This window comes from Pseudophryne corroboree, chromosome 1 (assembly GCF_028390025.1).
Source record: "Pseudophryne corroboree isolate aPseCor3 chromosome 1, aPseCor3.hap2, whole genome shotgun sequence".
Lineage (NCBI taxonomy): Eukaryota > Metazoa > Chordata > Amphibia > Anura > Myobatrachidae > Pseudophryne > Pseudophryne corroboree.
The window spans coordinates 1,138,472,630-1,138,488,976 of NC_086444.1; the positions used below are offsets into that span (position 1 = coordinate 1,138,472,630).

Below are 16,347 nucleotides of genomic sequence, written 5' to 3' on the forward strand. Positions count from 1 at the left end.
AAATCACCGTCCTTAGTATCTCTGTACAGTATGTTCTACTAGTGTACTAATTAGCACGAACAGCTTTTAACTGGATGCCAAATCACCGTACTTAGTATCTCTGTACAGTATGTTCTATTAGGGTACTAATTAGCACGAACACCTTGTAACGTACAGCTGCAAGTTTAATCTTTCTATGTATAATGGAGAGAGATAAAAGCTTCTCAGTAAGTTCCTGGATGCCAAATCACCATCCTTAGTATCTCTGTATAGTATTTTCTATTAGGGTACTAATTAGCATGAACAGCTAATTAGTACCCTAATAGAACATACTGTACAGAGATACTAAGTTCGGTGATTTGACATCCAGGAACTTAGGGAGGAGCTTTTATCTCTCTGCATTATACATAGAAAGAATAAACTTGCCGCTGTACATTACAAGCTGTTCGTGCTATTTAGTACCCTAATAGAACATACTGTACAGAGATACTAAGTACGGTGATTTGGCATCCGGTAAAAAAGCTGTTCATGCTAATTAGTACACTGATAGAACTTACTGTACAGAGATACTAAGGATGGTGATTTGGCATCTAAGAACTTCCAGAGGAGCTTTTATCTCTCTCCATTATACATAGAAAGATTAAACTTGCAACTGTACGTTACAAGCTGTTCGTGCTAATTAATACACTAGTAGAACATACTGCACAGAGATACTAAGGACGGTGATTTGGCATCTAGGAACTTACAGAGGAGCTTTTATAGCTCTCCATTATACATAGAAAGATTAAACTTGCCACTGTACGTTACAAGCTGTTCGTGCTAATTAGTACACCAGTAGAACATAGAGTACAGAGATACTAAGGACGGTAATTTGGCATCCAGGAACTTAGGGAGAAGCTTTTATCTCTCTCCATTATACATTGAAATATTAAACTTGCCACTGTAAATTACAAGCTGTTCATGCTAATTAGTACACTAGTAGAACAAAGAGTACAGAGATACTAAGGACGGTAATTTGGCACCCAGGAACGTAGGGTTCACATAAATCAAAGTAAATCTGCAACAGCGATTTATTCCGCTATATACAAATACACAGCGGTAATGAGTATAAATTAGTGTATTCCGATGCAACTAACTGAGCAACACAATACTGTAGATCGTCGGCATTTGTGTATTGTACCTGACCTGAACTCCCTCCCTGTCCACTGCATGACCTGTGCAGGCTCCCAGGGGGGAAGGGCGATGGGGTAGGGAGAGGCGGTGGAAAATACTGTGCTTTTGAAATACAAGTATTAGCGTCCGAGTCCCCTTAGGCGTAAACCAACACCAATGGGAAGGAAGTGCCAACCTTTTTTTAATGTGTTCCTGTAACATTCACTTTATTATTATTTTTTTTCTTTGTTATACATTTAATGGAAGGGTGCACACAGGTTTCACATAAATCTGAGTGGGCGGGGGATTTTCCTACATACAGTAGTATACTGTTGCACATGTCTTGTAACCTGATCGGAACTCCCTCCCTGTCCACTGCATGTACTTTGCAGGCTCCATGGGGGGAAGGGGAAAGTGGGATGGGGGTAGGGTGAGGCAGTGGAAAATACTGTGTTCAAAGAAAAGGCATAATCAAAACCACGGGGAACTGTGCGGTGTATCGTTATGTGCCAAGACCTCACTTATCCGTATCACCCCTGTGTATTTTAGCTAGGGGATTCTGACGCTCCTTCAGCATTGCCCTGTGACCTACCAAATCTGTGCTGTTACTTGCTCCATAGCCGAGGGCCTCCACTGGGCGAGAAGTCACAGGCGGTAGCCATTTCAATTGAGTCTGCCCTGCTACAGAATTGTATGTGTACCGTATGGTGCATAGAACCTTAACAGTACAACTGCTCCTGCAGCTTTGCCCTGGTTTATGTGAATAACTCCCTCCCTGTCTACTGCATGACCTGTGCAGGCTCCCAGGGGGGAAGGGCGATGGGATAGCCGGAGGCGGTGGAAAATACTGTGCTTTTGAAATGCAAGTACTGTATGAGTCCAAGTCCCCAGTATGTTCTTCTAGTGTACTAATTAGCACGAACAGCTTGTAACGTACAGTGGCAAGTTTAATCTTTCTATGTAAAATGGAGAGATAAAAGCTCCTCAGTAAGTTCCTGGATGCCAAATCACCATCCTTAGTATCTCTGTACAGTATGTTATACTAATGTACTAATTAGCATGAACAGCTTTTAACTGGATGCCAAATCACCGTACTTCGTATCTCTGTACAGTATGTTCTATTAGGGTACTAATTAGCACGAACAGCTTGTAACGAACAGCGGCAAGTTTAATCTTTCTATGTATAATGGAGAGAGATAAAAGCTCCTCAGTAAGTTCCTGGATGCCAAATCACCGTCCTTAGTATCTCTGTATAGTATTTTCTATTAGGGTACTAATCAGCACGAACAGCTAATTAGTACCCTAATAGAACATACTGTACAGAGATACTAAGTACGGTGATTTGGCATCCAGGAACTTACTGAGGAGCTTTTATCTCTCTCCATTATACATAGAAAGATTAAACTTGCAGCTGTACGTTACAAGCTGTTTGTGCTAATTAGTACCCTAATAGAACATACTGTACAGATATACTAAGTACGGTGATTTGGCATCCAGTTAAAAGCTGTTCGTGCTAATTAGTACACTAGTAGAACATACTGTACAGAGATACTAAGGACGGTGATTTGGCAACCAGGAACTAAGGGAGTAGCTTTTATCTCTCTATATTATACTAGAAAGGTTAAACTTGCCAGTGTACGTTTCAAGCTGTTCGTGCTAATTAGTACACTAGTAGAACATACTGTACAGAGATACTAAGTACAGTGATGTGGCATCCAGGAACTCAGGGATGAGTTTTTATCTCTCTCCATTGTAATCTTTCTAAGTATAATGGAGAGAGATAAAAGCTCCTCCCTAAGTTCCTGGGTGCCAAATTACCATCCTTAGTATCTCTGTACTCTTTGTTCTACTAGTGTACTAATTAGCATGAACAGCTTGTAATGTACAGTGGCACGTTTAATATTTCTATGTATAATGGAGAGAGATAAAAGCTTATTTGTAAGTTCCTAGATGCCAAATCACCATCCTTAGTATCTCTGTACAATATGTTCTACTAGTGTTCTAATTAGCACAAACAGCTTGTAATGTACAGTGGTAAGTTTAATCATTCTATGAATAATGGAGAGAGATAAAAGCTCATCTGGAAGTTCCTAGATGCCAAATCACCGTCCTTAGTATCTCTGTACAGTATGTTCTACTAGTGTACTAATTAGCACGAACAGCTTTTAACTGGATGCCAAATCACAGTACTTAGTATCTCTGTACAGTGGGGGTCATTCTGAGTTGTTCGCTCGTTATATTTTTCTCGAAACGGAACGATTAGTCGCTAATGCGCATGCGCAATGTCCGCAGTGCGACTGCGCCAAGTAGATTTGCTATGCAGTTAGGTATTTTACTCACGGCATTACGAGATTTTTTCATCGTTCTGGTGATCGTAATGTGATTGACAGGAAGTGGGTGTTTCTGGGTGGAAACTGGCCGTTTTATGGGTGTGTGCGAAAAAACGCCCACGTTTCTGGGAAAAACGCGGGAGTGGCTGGAGAAACGGAGGAGTGTCTGGCCGAACGCTGGGAGTGTTTGTGACGTCAAACCAGGAACGAAACTGACTGAACTGATCGCAGTTGCCGAGTAAGTGTGGAGCTACTCAGAAACTGCTAAGAAGTGTCTATTCGCAATTTTGCTAATCTTTCGTTCGCAATTTTGATAAGCTAAGATTCACTCCCAGTAGGCGGCGGCTTAGCGTGTGCAAAGCTGCTAAAAGCAGTTTGCGAGCGAACAACTCGGAATGAGGGCCTGTTTGTTCTGTTAGGGTACTAATTAGCACGAACAGCTTGTAACGTACAGCTGCAAGTTTAATCTTTCTATGTATAATGGAGAGAGATAAAAGCTCCTCAGTAAGTTCCTGGATGCCAAATCACCGTCCTTAGTATCTCTGTATAGTATTTTCTATTAGGGTACTAATTAGCATGTACAGCTAATTAGTACCCTAATAGAACAGAGATACTAAGTACGGTGATTTGGCATCCAGGAACTTAGGGTGGAGCTTTTATCTCTCTCCATTATACATAGAAAGAATAAACTTGCCGCTGTACATTACAAGCTGTTCGTGCTAATTAGTACCCTAATAGAACATACTGTACAGAGATACTAAGTACGGTGATTTGGCATCCGGTAAAAAAGCTGTTCGTGCTAATTAGTACACTGATAGAACATACTGTACAGAGATACTAAGGATGGTGATTTGGCATCTAAGAACTTCCAGAGGAGCTTTTATCTCTCTCCATTATACATAGAAAGATTAAACTTGTAACTGTACGTTACAAGCTGTTCGTGCTAATTAATACACTAGTAGAACATACTGCACACATATACTAAGGACGGTGATTTGGCATCTAGGAACTTACAGAGGAGCTTTTATATCTCTCCATTATACATAGAAAGATTAAACTTGCCACTGTACTTTACAAGCTGTTCGTGCTAATTAGTACACTAGTAGAACATAGAGTACAGAGATACTAAGGACGGTAATTTGGCATCCAGGAATTTAGGGAGGAGCTTTTATCTCTCTCCATTATACTTAGAAAGATTACAATGGAGAGATTAAAGCACCTCCCTAAATCCGTGGATGCCAAATCACTGTCTGTAGTATATCTGTACAGCATGTTCTTCTAGTCTACTAATTAGCACGAGCAGCTTGTAACGTACAGTGGCAGGTTTGATCTTTCTATGTATAATGTAGAGAGATAAAAGCTCCTCCGTAAGTTCCTGGTTGCCAAATCACTGTCTTTAGTATCTCTGTATAGTATTTTCTATTAGGGTACTAATTAGCACGAACAGCTAATTAGTACCCTAATAGAACATACTGTACAGAGATACTAAGTACGGTGATTTGGCATCCAGGAACTTACTGAGGAGCTTTTATCTCTCTCCATTATACATAGAAAGATTAAACCTGCCATGTACGTTACAAGCTGTTTGTGCTAATTAGTACCCTAATAGGACATACTGTACCGAGATACTAAAGACGGTAATTTGGCACCCAGGAATTTAGGGAGGAGCTTTTATCTCTCTCCATTATACTTAGAAAGATTACAATGGAGAGAGATTAAAGCTCCTCCCTAAGTTCGTGGATGCCAAATCACTGTCCTTAGTATCTCTGTACAATATGTTCTACTAGTGTACTAATTAGCACGAACAGCTTGTAACGTACAGTGGCAAGTGTAATTTTTCTAAGTATAATGGAGAGAGATAAAAACTCCTCCCTATGTTCCTGGATGTCAAATTACCATTCTTAGCATTTCTGTACAGTATTTCCTATCTAGCCAGAAACCCTGCATCCTGTGCAAGCTAGGCGGACAACAGGAGGGAACCCGAAACACGGTTGCTTCCCGTTTCCCTTTCCAGTGTCACATAAACTAGTGGTTGGTCTGCCCCAAAAGCCAAGAGTCTCCTCTTTTGTATGGTACCAGTCCTGAGTCTCCGGGACACCCAGAACCAGAGATATCAGTACGCAGAGTGGACCCATTTTCCCATAGACTATAATGGGCCCGTTAATTCAGACCCACCATGGGTTCGGACGCTTGCCATGAGCCTTGTGGGGGTCACAGAAACTTGGGGTTGGTACCCTCCGGTAGCTATTTGTCTCCCCTTCCATACCAACCTAGCGATGAAGGCTCCCACCTCCCACGTTGAGAGTCCCAAATTGCCAACTTTTTTTTTAATATGTTCCCGTGACATTCACTTTATTATTATTTTTTCTTTGTTATACATTCAATGAAAGGGTGCACACAGGTTTCACATAAATCAAAGTAAATCTGCAGCAGACATTCATTCCGCTATATACAAATACACAGCGGTAATGAGTATAAATTAGTGTATTCCGACACAACTAACTGACCAACACAGTACTGTAGATCGTCGGCATTTGTGTATTGTACCTGACCTGAACTCCCTCCCTGTCCACTGCATGACCTGTGCAGGCTCCCAGGGGGGAAGGGCGATGGGGGTAGGGAGAGGCAGTGGAAAATACCGTGCTCTTGAAATACAAGTATTAGCGTCCGAGTCCCCTAAGGCATAAACCAACACCAATGGGAAGGAAGTGCCAACCTTTTTTTAATGTGTTCCTGTAACATTCACTTTATTATTATTTTTTGTTTGTTATACATTCAATGGAAGGGTGCACACAGGTTTCACATAAATTAGAGTGGGCTGTTGCACATGTCTTGTAACCTGATCGGAACTCCCTCCCTGTCTACTGCATGTACTTTGCAGGCTCCCAGGGGGAATGGGAAAGTGGGATGGGGGTAGGGCGAGGCAGTGGAAAATACCGTGTTCAAAGAAAAGGCATAATCAAAACCATGGGGAACTTTGCGGTGTAACGTTATGTGCATTGACCTCGCTTATCCCTATCACCCCTGTGTATTTTAGCTAGGGGATTCTGACGCTCCTTCAGCATTGCCCCGTAGCCTGCAAAATCTTTGCTGTTACTTGCAAAATCTTTGCTGTTACTTGCTCCATAGCCGAGTGCCTCCATGGAGCTAGGAGTCACAGGCAGTAGCCATTTCAATTGAGTCTGCCCTGCTATAGAATTGTATGTGTACCGTACGGTGCATAGAACCTTGACAGTAGAAACTCTCCTGCAGGTTTGCCCTGCTTTATGTAAAACTTGTGTTTTGTCAGTTTGCTATGCGATCGAGCCCGGTGTAACGTAATGTGCATAGACCTCGCTTATCTCTATCGCCCCTGTGTATTTTTGCTAGGGGATTGGGACGCTCCTTCAGCATTGCCCCGTAGCCTGCAAAACTTATACCATCTCTCACTCCATATCCGAGCGCTGCCTGCCACATGGTGCGGGTTCAGGGGCGGTGGCCATTTTGCCAGTGTGCTATGCGATCGAGTCCGGTGTACCGTTATGTGCATAGACCTCACTTATTCCTATCGTCCCTGTGTATTTTAGCTAGGGGATTGTGACGCTCCTTCAGCATTGCCCCATAGCCTGCAAAATCTGGACTGTTACTTGCTCTGTAGCCTAGGGCCATCATGGGACAAGGAGTCATAGGTGGTAGCCATTTCTATTGAGTCTACCCTGCTACAGAATTGTATGTGTACTGTACGGTGCATAGAACCTTAACAGTAGAACCGCTCCTGCAGCTTTGTCCTGGTTTATGTGAATAAAAAAATAAAAAAAAGTGTCTGGAAAAAACTAACATGCATTTGTACTTTAGGAATCGAACCCGGGACTCTGAGTATAGGAAGCGGAACATTTCACCACTTTGCCGCAGACAGATGAATAAATCCATTGGTTTTGATTATGCTGTAATGGCTACAGGATTAGGACGCTAACATACTGTACAAAATTCCTAATCTCAAGAGGCAATAGTGAACTTCTAACACGTCCATTTGCGACAGTGTACACTACTGGTTTTATGTTGTTTTGTCTGCGGGACTTGGATGCTCACATATTCATAAAGTACTGTAGATGGATCATATACTGTATGCTGTACTATTTGCATCTGTACCGTATATACTGTATTAAATAATGCAGCGTAATGAGTATTTACTGTATTAAATAATGCAGCGTAATGAGTATTTACTGTATGCAGCGTAATGAGACGCCTTAGTAAAGTAGTCCTTATTATATATTTCAGTATTGTATTTTACGGGAGACCACACGCATGCGCAGTGGTGATTGTAAAAAGCGACATCTGGTGGATGATCACAGGTATTACATGTAAAGGTAACGCCAAACGCTCTCCGTGCAATTAGGTACGCCTCTCTGTGACTAGGCGCGCCTCTCTACACCCCGGGACGCTGCGTATGCTCGATCGGGACAAACGCCTCAGCCAGTCAAGATAAAGGTGGCTACATCTGTATCATATTTATCTAAGAGAGACTCAAAAAATCTCACTGATACCAGTAGGACAGGATTCTTCACAGGGCCGGATTAAGGGAGGGGCGAAAGGGGGGGTCGTGCCGGGGCCCCCACACCCAGGAGCATAGTAGTCTCTCCCCCTCCCGGCGGCTCAGCTCAGCTGTTCATTAACAGCGACGCCGAGGAGGTGTTCCTTGCACAGCATTTCATAGTCTCGCGGGATTTCAATGTAGCATCCTGCAAGACTATGAAATGCTGTGCAAGGAACACCTCCTCAGCGGCATTGTTAATGAACAGCTGAGCCGCCGGGAGCGGGGAGACTACTACGCTCCTGGGTGTGGGGGCACTGACTGCAGCATCCGCTGCACCGCCGGTCGGAAAGGTAGCGTGTGCGCATGTGTCTGTGTGTGTGTATACGTCTGTGTGTGTAGCATGGGTGTGTGTGTTTGTGTGTGTGTGTGTAAGGGGGGGGGGGTTCAGGGGTCTATCATCTACTGTAGTGGGGGCCCCCATAACTTCATTGCCCGGGGCCCCCACCAGGCTTAATCCGGCCCTGATTCTTCATATGTGCACCAACGAGGTAGAGAGCGAGTGTTTATTGCATAGTGAACAGTGCATAGTGTGAATCTTAAAGAAATAGTAAGAACCCATTATACCTAGGTTCATTCGGTTAAAGTGAAGTAAAGACACAGCGACAACGTGTTCCAGTAAAATAAAATATGTTCTTTTTATTGTGTTGAATGTACAAGTTGCACTGTATTTCAGTATTGTAATTTCATTTGAATATCTTGTGATTGTGAGTTCTTCTACTTATTGACTCCTTAAGAAAGGGACAAAAGTTAATAAAATTTGTTGTGTAATAAATACCTCAGGCAAGGTAAACGGGTGAAATTCTCCCTCGCCTCTCTGTGAAGATTGAAGCATTAAAGAAAGGTAGAAGGGAGAATAAAGGGGGGTACTCACGGAGCAATCGCTGCTTAAAATCTAAGCAATCTGACTAGATTGCTTAGATTTTAAGCAGCAATCCCTCCGTGTGTAGCCCCCAATCTGGCGGGTCGCTCACTTCACCCGCTGGGTGAAATGAGCGCTCCGTCTCCTCCCCGCACGCTCAGCACACATCGCGCTGTGCTGAGGGGAGGGGAGAGATGTGTGCTGAGCGGTTCGCACAGCACACAACTCTCCCCAAATCGGCGAATACGGGCCTTTAGACAAGGTATAATTAAAAGTAAATAAGTACTTACCTGGGAAACGCAGAGTTATATCTATTTTATCTTACTACTTACCTGATTATTACATTGTTACACTTTCTCCACTTGGCCTTTTGAAAGTTTTGATGCATCTGCCACTAAGGCATATATGTACTGCTCATCCAATCCGACCATATTCCAGGATAATGCAACACTTGATGCAAGGATAAGGGGCAGATGGCACGCTGGCAATATTAGTGTCGAATAAATGAAATGCAGTGTAAGATTGCATGTTCCGGCATGATGTATGGGGGATGCGCAGAGACCACAAATCCTGTATGCATGGTGGGCTTACGTCGTGCATGTTTCCGTGCACCCCTATGTGTCTGGGAGGTAAAACGCATGACATAGGCGTAATGTACTGTAAGTGCCATTTTCAGGATTTCAAACAATATCCCAGTGGCTCAGTCTACCCCAATGTACATAAACACTAAAGTTCTCTGTGATAAATAAAATGTGATGTATATGTGTTCTTTGTAGTTCTTTAAGGTATTCATCTTGGGGGCATGTAGTCAGGATCACAAATCCGGCTGTGGTATCCCAATGGTCAAAATATCAACAAATTCTAATGGTAAGTGTTAGGGTTAGGGCCATAGGCGTGCGCAGCACATTTTATTAGGGGTGCACCGTCGGAGGGGTGTGTCTAGCACCACCTTTTGGGCGTGTCTAGCACCATCTATTGACGGTCAATGCAATATAAAATATCCACCCTTGTACCAATCCTAATAAAGCAGATACATTGTCAGATGTTGTGGTGTGCACCAAACAAACACCCCTGAAGGCACTCACTGTAATTACACTGCTTCTCCTCAGCCTGGTCTGGCTCCTCCTCTCTTTCCCCTGCAAGCTGCAGCAGCTTACTTACAAGTCAGTCACTCACTGACACTGACAGTCGCAGACTAGTTACTGCTGCTGCCGGAAAAACGAGAGATGTGTCAATGCTGCTGCCGGCCGCCTGCCAGTATTGAATTTGTCTTCCTAAGAGGAACGCTGGCTGCATGCTGATCCTCATCAGTGGCTGGCGTTGGCATAGCGTAGAAGGAGAGAGGTGGGCGTGTGGTGGGTGTGATGGGTAGGCGTGCGAGCAGCATGATGTAATCACATCACATCACGCTGTTTTTGTTCATGGAAGTGGAGGCAGGAGTTTGAAAGCCAGTGGCAGTGGCACCCTTGATTAACCCAGGCGTCCGGTCAGTAATACAGTCCTGACAGGGTTGCAGCACAGAGGGGACAGTAATCAGCCTGCTCAGTGATCACTGCATCAGGCATGTGAGATAGGGGTGCCAGACATTAGGGGGTGCCTGTGCGCACCAGGCACCCCCCCTGCGCACACCTATGGTTAGGGCTAAGTGTAGGGTTAGGCACCAGGGGGAGGGTTCGGTTTAGGCAGCTGAAGGGGACAGTTAGGGTTAGATTGAGGGAGGGTGAGTAAGGGTTAGGGCTAGCATACTCACCAAAACATGGTTGAATTCTAGCCAATGGGATTCTGGAGTTGTCATTGTGACCTTCGGGATGGTCACCACCGGGATATTGGGGGTCATTCCGAGTTGCTCGCTAGCTACTTTTAGAAGCCGTGCAAACGCATTGTCGCCACCCACTGGGGAGTGTATTTTAGCTTTGCAGAAGTGCGAACGCTTGTGCAGCAGAGCGCCTGCAAAATAATTTTGTGCAAAACAAGACCAGCCCTGTAGTTACTCTTCGTGTGCGTTGATTCTAACGACAGAGGGATGGCTTTTGATGTCACACACCCGCCCAGCGTTCGCCCAGCCATGCCTGTGTTTTCCCCGACACGCCTGCGTTTTTCTAAGCACTCCCTTAAAACGGTCTGTTGCCACCCAGAAACGCCCAGTTCGTGTCAATCTTCCTGCGTTCTGCCGTGCGACTGAAAGCTTCGCTAGAACCTGTGCAAAACCACAAAGGACTTTGTACCCGTACGTCACGCGTGCGCATTGCGGTGCATACGCATGCACAGAAATGGCGATTTTTAGCCTGATCACTGTGCAGCGATCAACTCGGAATGACCCCCATTGTACCCAACCCACCTGTGGTAATGGGAGTAATATATAAATGATTTCTAATAATTTGTCATAAAATACATTTGTAGTAATAACCCTTTTTGTTCTAGGGATGTACTATGTCTTTTGCGCTGACAAGTGTGTGAGGCCGGCAGCTGCTGTGGATGGTGCGGTGCAGATATTACTAGCTACTAATAGACCCAGCGCTGATTGGACGGATAGTGACCCCCCCATGGGTGATGACAGAGTAATAAGCGCTAAAGCCTCTGCGGAAGTGCTATGTCCCTTTCATCAGTAGGTAGCTGTCTTCTTCAGTTCATCATTCTGTGATTGGCATGTGCAGTGGGGACATTAGGGGGAGATTTATCAAAGCTTGTTGAGAAATAAAGTGTAGAGAGATAAAGCGCCAACCAATCAGCTCCTGTCATTTTTCAAACACTGGGGCCCATTTATCAACAAGTGATAAAACTTGTTGTGAATGATAAAACTCGTTGCTTATGATAAATGGTGCTCCAGCCAATCAGCTCCCAACTGTCATGTGTTCAGCCCCTAACTGTCATGTGTTTGGAAAAATGACAGTTGAAATCTGATTGGCTGGAGCACCATTTATCATATGCAATGATTTTTATCATGCACATAGAGTTTTATCACTCGTTGATAAATAGGCCCCACAGCCTGCAACATGACAATTAGGAGCTCATTGGTTGGTACTTTATCTCTCTCCACCTCTGACCCTGCAAACCCTTTCCCAGCACCATCACCCCTCACCCGTAGCAGTCCTCATTTTGGTGTTCCTACCCAATAAATTTTAAATAGGAACAATGCACACATTCAGCACACAACCCAAAAAGTTGTGTGTTCATGCTGGGAAGGGGAGTGGTCACACAATAGTGCTCCCAATTCAAATTACGCCACACAGTAGTGCATCTTTATTCACATTTTATAATGCCATAGTGTCCCTTATTCACGTTGCATCACACATTAGTACCACTTTACCTTATAAACGTTACTTCTCACATTAGTGCCCCTTATTCACATTACATCACACTGAATTGCTCTTTATTCACATTACACCACACCATATTGCTCTTTATTCACATTAGACCACACAGTTGTGCCTTTTCTATATGTTACGCAACACAGTAGAGCACCTTATACACATAATGCCACACATTAGTAATGCATTTATACACATAATACCACACAGTAATCCCCCTCACACATTATTAATGTCCTCATAAACATAATGCGCCTTACACATTATGCCAACCTGTATTAATGCCCTTATACACATAATATCCCTTACACATTTGCAGCACATTATTAATGCATTTATACACATGACACACATAATGCCCCTTACACATATGCCGAACACTACTGTACAACCAACCCACCCGCAAAAAGCACTCACACGGCAGCTAACACTGTGACCTCTGCCTCTGCTTGGATACAGATGTGTCCTCATACATATTGCCTCAATACGCCATGCAGCAGTAGATGCCTGGCGTGAGTCAGCTGGCAGCTCTGCTAACATTGGGTGCCTTTTTTTTTTTAAAGAGCATCTTGTTTGAATTACTATGTGGCTAGGATGCAGATGATATGTGGCATGCATATATTCTGTGTGCGACTGTGGCTGTTTCTGCATGCGAAATGCTATGTTACAATGATTTCCAGGAATACACTGTAACGTAGCATTTTGTATGCAGATACAGCCGCAGTCACACACAGAATATAGGCATGCTGCATATCATTTTAATCAGCAGAAGCTGCTTGTGTCCCTAGGCATACCAAATGCCCTAGGCATACCAAATGCCCTAGGCATTTACCTATTTCGCCTATGCCTATGGCCGACTCTGGGGTCTAGTACATTGTATAACACGTACTGTATAGTAAGTAAAGTGGTTTCTTTTCATACGCCTTAGGTGGTTCCTGAAAACTAATATAGGTTCTGATCTCATGGACTTTACAGCGTCTCAGCTGGGAAACAGAATAGGTAAGAGAAAACACATCTTGTATGTATCAGCTGCTACAGGGGTGATGATTTGCAGATCCATGTTAATTAGTCACAGTTTTTGGAAGCTAAATCTCTTATAGGACTTGTATGCATTGTTGGAGATCTGCATGCAATTATTTAGTTGGTTGGTAGCACGGTTGGTGTAATGGTCAGCATTACTGCCTCACAGTGCTGAGGTCATGGCTTCAAACCCCACCATAGACCTAACTGTGTGGAGTTTGTTTATTCTCTCAGTGCTTGCGTGGGTTTCCTCCCATAATCCAATATATATGTATAAATAGGCCCTACCAATATATATATACTGTTAGGTTAATTGGTTCCCACCAAAAATGATCCGTAGTGTACATGTCATAGGGAATATAGGGCCTAATTCAGACCTGATCGCAGCAGCAAAATTGTTCTCTAATGGGCAAAACCATGTGCACTGCAGGGGAGGCAGAGAAAGTTAGATTTGTTTCTGTGCAGGGTAAATACTAGCTGCTTTATTTTTACACTGCAATAAGGATTTCAGTTTGAACACACCCCACCCAAATCTAACTCTCTCTGCACATGTTACATCTGCTCCACCTGCAGTGCACATTAGAGAACAATTTTGCTGCTGCGATCAGGTCTGAAATAGGCCCATGGATTGTATGCTCCCTGGGGCAGGGACTGATTGGTATGGCCAAATATTCTCCGCAAATATATATATGCACCTCATATATAACTGGTAATAATAATATGTGACTGCAGAATGTATATTTTAGCTGTAATTATTAAGCCGCTGAGTCACTCCATTTGTGATGGTGAGAGGACATGAAACTTCTGCCCCCTATCGTTACATCTGCTAAGTACAGGTGGGAACATCAGTTATGTGGAAGTCGATTTACTGATAGGACTACAGATGTTAATTAGATGACAAAGGATTATAGAGCTAGAAGTTGTGATGGGTTAGAGCTGTGAGACTGGTGGTAGGGATCCCAGAGGTCAGCATACCGACCCTGGGATCCCGACCGCAGAATGCCGGTAAGGGGGGGGGGGAATTGAGCGCACAAAGCACCTTGTGGGTTCGCTGCGCTTGCCACACAGAGGCTCGGTGGCTTACTGCGCTCGCCATAGTCCCTGTTAGTCGGCATGCTGACTGTCGGGCGTTTGATCCCATCCTGACGTCGGCGTGGTGACCGCATCCCATTGTGTTATATAACGCTTTATGTAACACTGGGGGGGTGGGGGGATGGAATGAACCCTGGTGTCACCGTAACCCATCTAGGGTTAACACATGACGGAGACAATCCCCTTTCTGGCTGCTAGATCACCTCCCTCCCACATCCCTTCTCTGTTCACCTCCAGGGCTCTCTGTCACCCTGCATCCAGTTCCAGCCCCTACAGCAGTAATTTTCAACCTTTTTCAGTTCGCGGCACACCAAAAAGATTTAAAAATTGCCAAGGCACACCATCGGTACCCCACGGAAAAATAAAACACACACAGGGAAATAAAACAAACATTTTTGTCCCCAAGGGGAAAAGCACAGACACATTGTCCCCATCAGTTATTAAAATAATGCGCAGTACTTGAACACACTGCCACAGTAATTCCACACATTGACCCTCATAGTAATGCCATCACACTGTCCCCATAGTAATTGCACACATTGCCCCCCATAGTAATGCCACCACACACACTGACCCCCACAGTAATGCCACCAGACACACTGACCCCCATAGTAATGCCACCACACACACCGACACCCATAGTAATGCCACCAGACACACTGACCTCCATAGTAATGCCACCAGAGACACTGACCCCCATAGTAATGCCACCAGACACACTGACCCCCACAATATTGCCACCACACACACTGACCCCCATAGTAATGCCACCAGACACACTGACCCCCATTGTAATGCCACCAGACACACTGACCCCCATAGTAACGCCACCACACACATAGTAATGGCCCTGCACACACTGTCCCCCATAGTAATGGCACTGCACACACATCATAAAGCACTGGCCCAAACCTTTTTTGTTTTCCCCCTTAGCAGCAGGAGCATTGAGGAGCAGAACACAGCAGCACGGGCCACGAAGGTACACTAGACGCTACCAGGGCTGGCTGGTGATGTGTATGTGACCTATGAGTCACGCCACGTCGTAGGGGTCACGGGCGGGCCCGCAGGAGTGCTGCCGTCTTCACTATACAGTGACCACAGAAGAACTGCCTGCGCTGCCCGATAGTGATGCTGTAAATCAGTATCACTATTGGGCAGCGCAGGCAGCTCTTACGCGGTCATTGTATAGTAAAGACGGCAGCAGACGGGGACTGGCAGCAGGGATCTCTGGCAGCGGCGGCGGCACACTTGACAACCGCTGGCGGCACACCAGTGTGCCGCGGCACAGCGGTTGAAAAACACTGCCCTACAGTGTGTGGCTATTTGTCTGGGACCAGCCCTGCACCCTTCTCACCTCCCACTTCATATGTTCATCCCCCTCAGCTCCCCCTTCACCCCCCCCCCATTAAAGCCCCCTCCCCCTCGCCAGATATATATATATATATATATATATATATATATAATCAAGTAGGTGGTGTGGCAGTAGATTCCAGCTGCCCCTGAGGGGGCAACATTCAGTGGTATAGGGGCACCAAAATTAAATTATGGGACGGATGTAATGAAGTCCGAGTTGGCCAGAGGTTTGGCTGGAAACCACTTCATTACATACGGCCCTGTATCTTGCCCCCCAACCTTAAAATGTGACAACGAAATGCTTTCTCAACAGCTGGGTCCTGCACTATGATGTTAGCATGAAGCACCCATCTCCTATCACTGAGGAAGAGCTGGCAGTGCAAGGAGAGACTCTAGTTTAAGGGCATCACAGTTTCTCCTGGTTTCGTGACATGCCCCTTCCCACGAGGCCACGACCCCTTTGCAGGCACTCACGACTTCAGGTGGGATTTTTGGTACATTGATGTAATCAACCCCAGTGACATCACTGGAAATATGTGTGTACAGGCTGCGGATGTAGCAGAGTTTGTGTACACAACGGCGGATGCCTTACAACTTAATCAGTTACTTAATCAGTGGAGTGGTTTTATTGCAGATAACAAGTCTCATTATTATGGTCATTAATGGTAGCAATATCTGTAT

The 16,347-nt window shown here is 44.7% G+C and overlaps 1 protein-coding gene across 4 annotated transcripts in view; it reads left to right on the top strand.

The window, feature by feature from the left end:
* The window catches only part of SH3TC1 (SH3 domain and tetratricopeptide repeats 1), a 194,126-nt gene that overhangs the window by 135,532 nt on the left and 42,247 nt on the right, over nucleotides 1–16,347 (top strand). For all 4 annotated transcript variants that reach the window (XM_063924079.1, XM_063924088.1, XM_063924097.1 and 1 more), the window contains 2 exons: nucleotides 11,315–11,498; nucleotides 13,130–13,200. In XM_063924079.1, coding sequence (XP_063780149.1) covers nucleotides 11,315–11,498; nucleotides 13,130–13,200 — 255 coding nt within the window. The remainder of the gene's footprint in view (nucleotides 1–11,314; nucleotides 11,499–13,129; nucleotides 13,201–16,347) is intronic.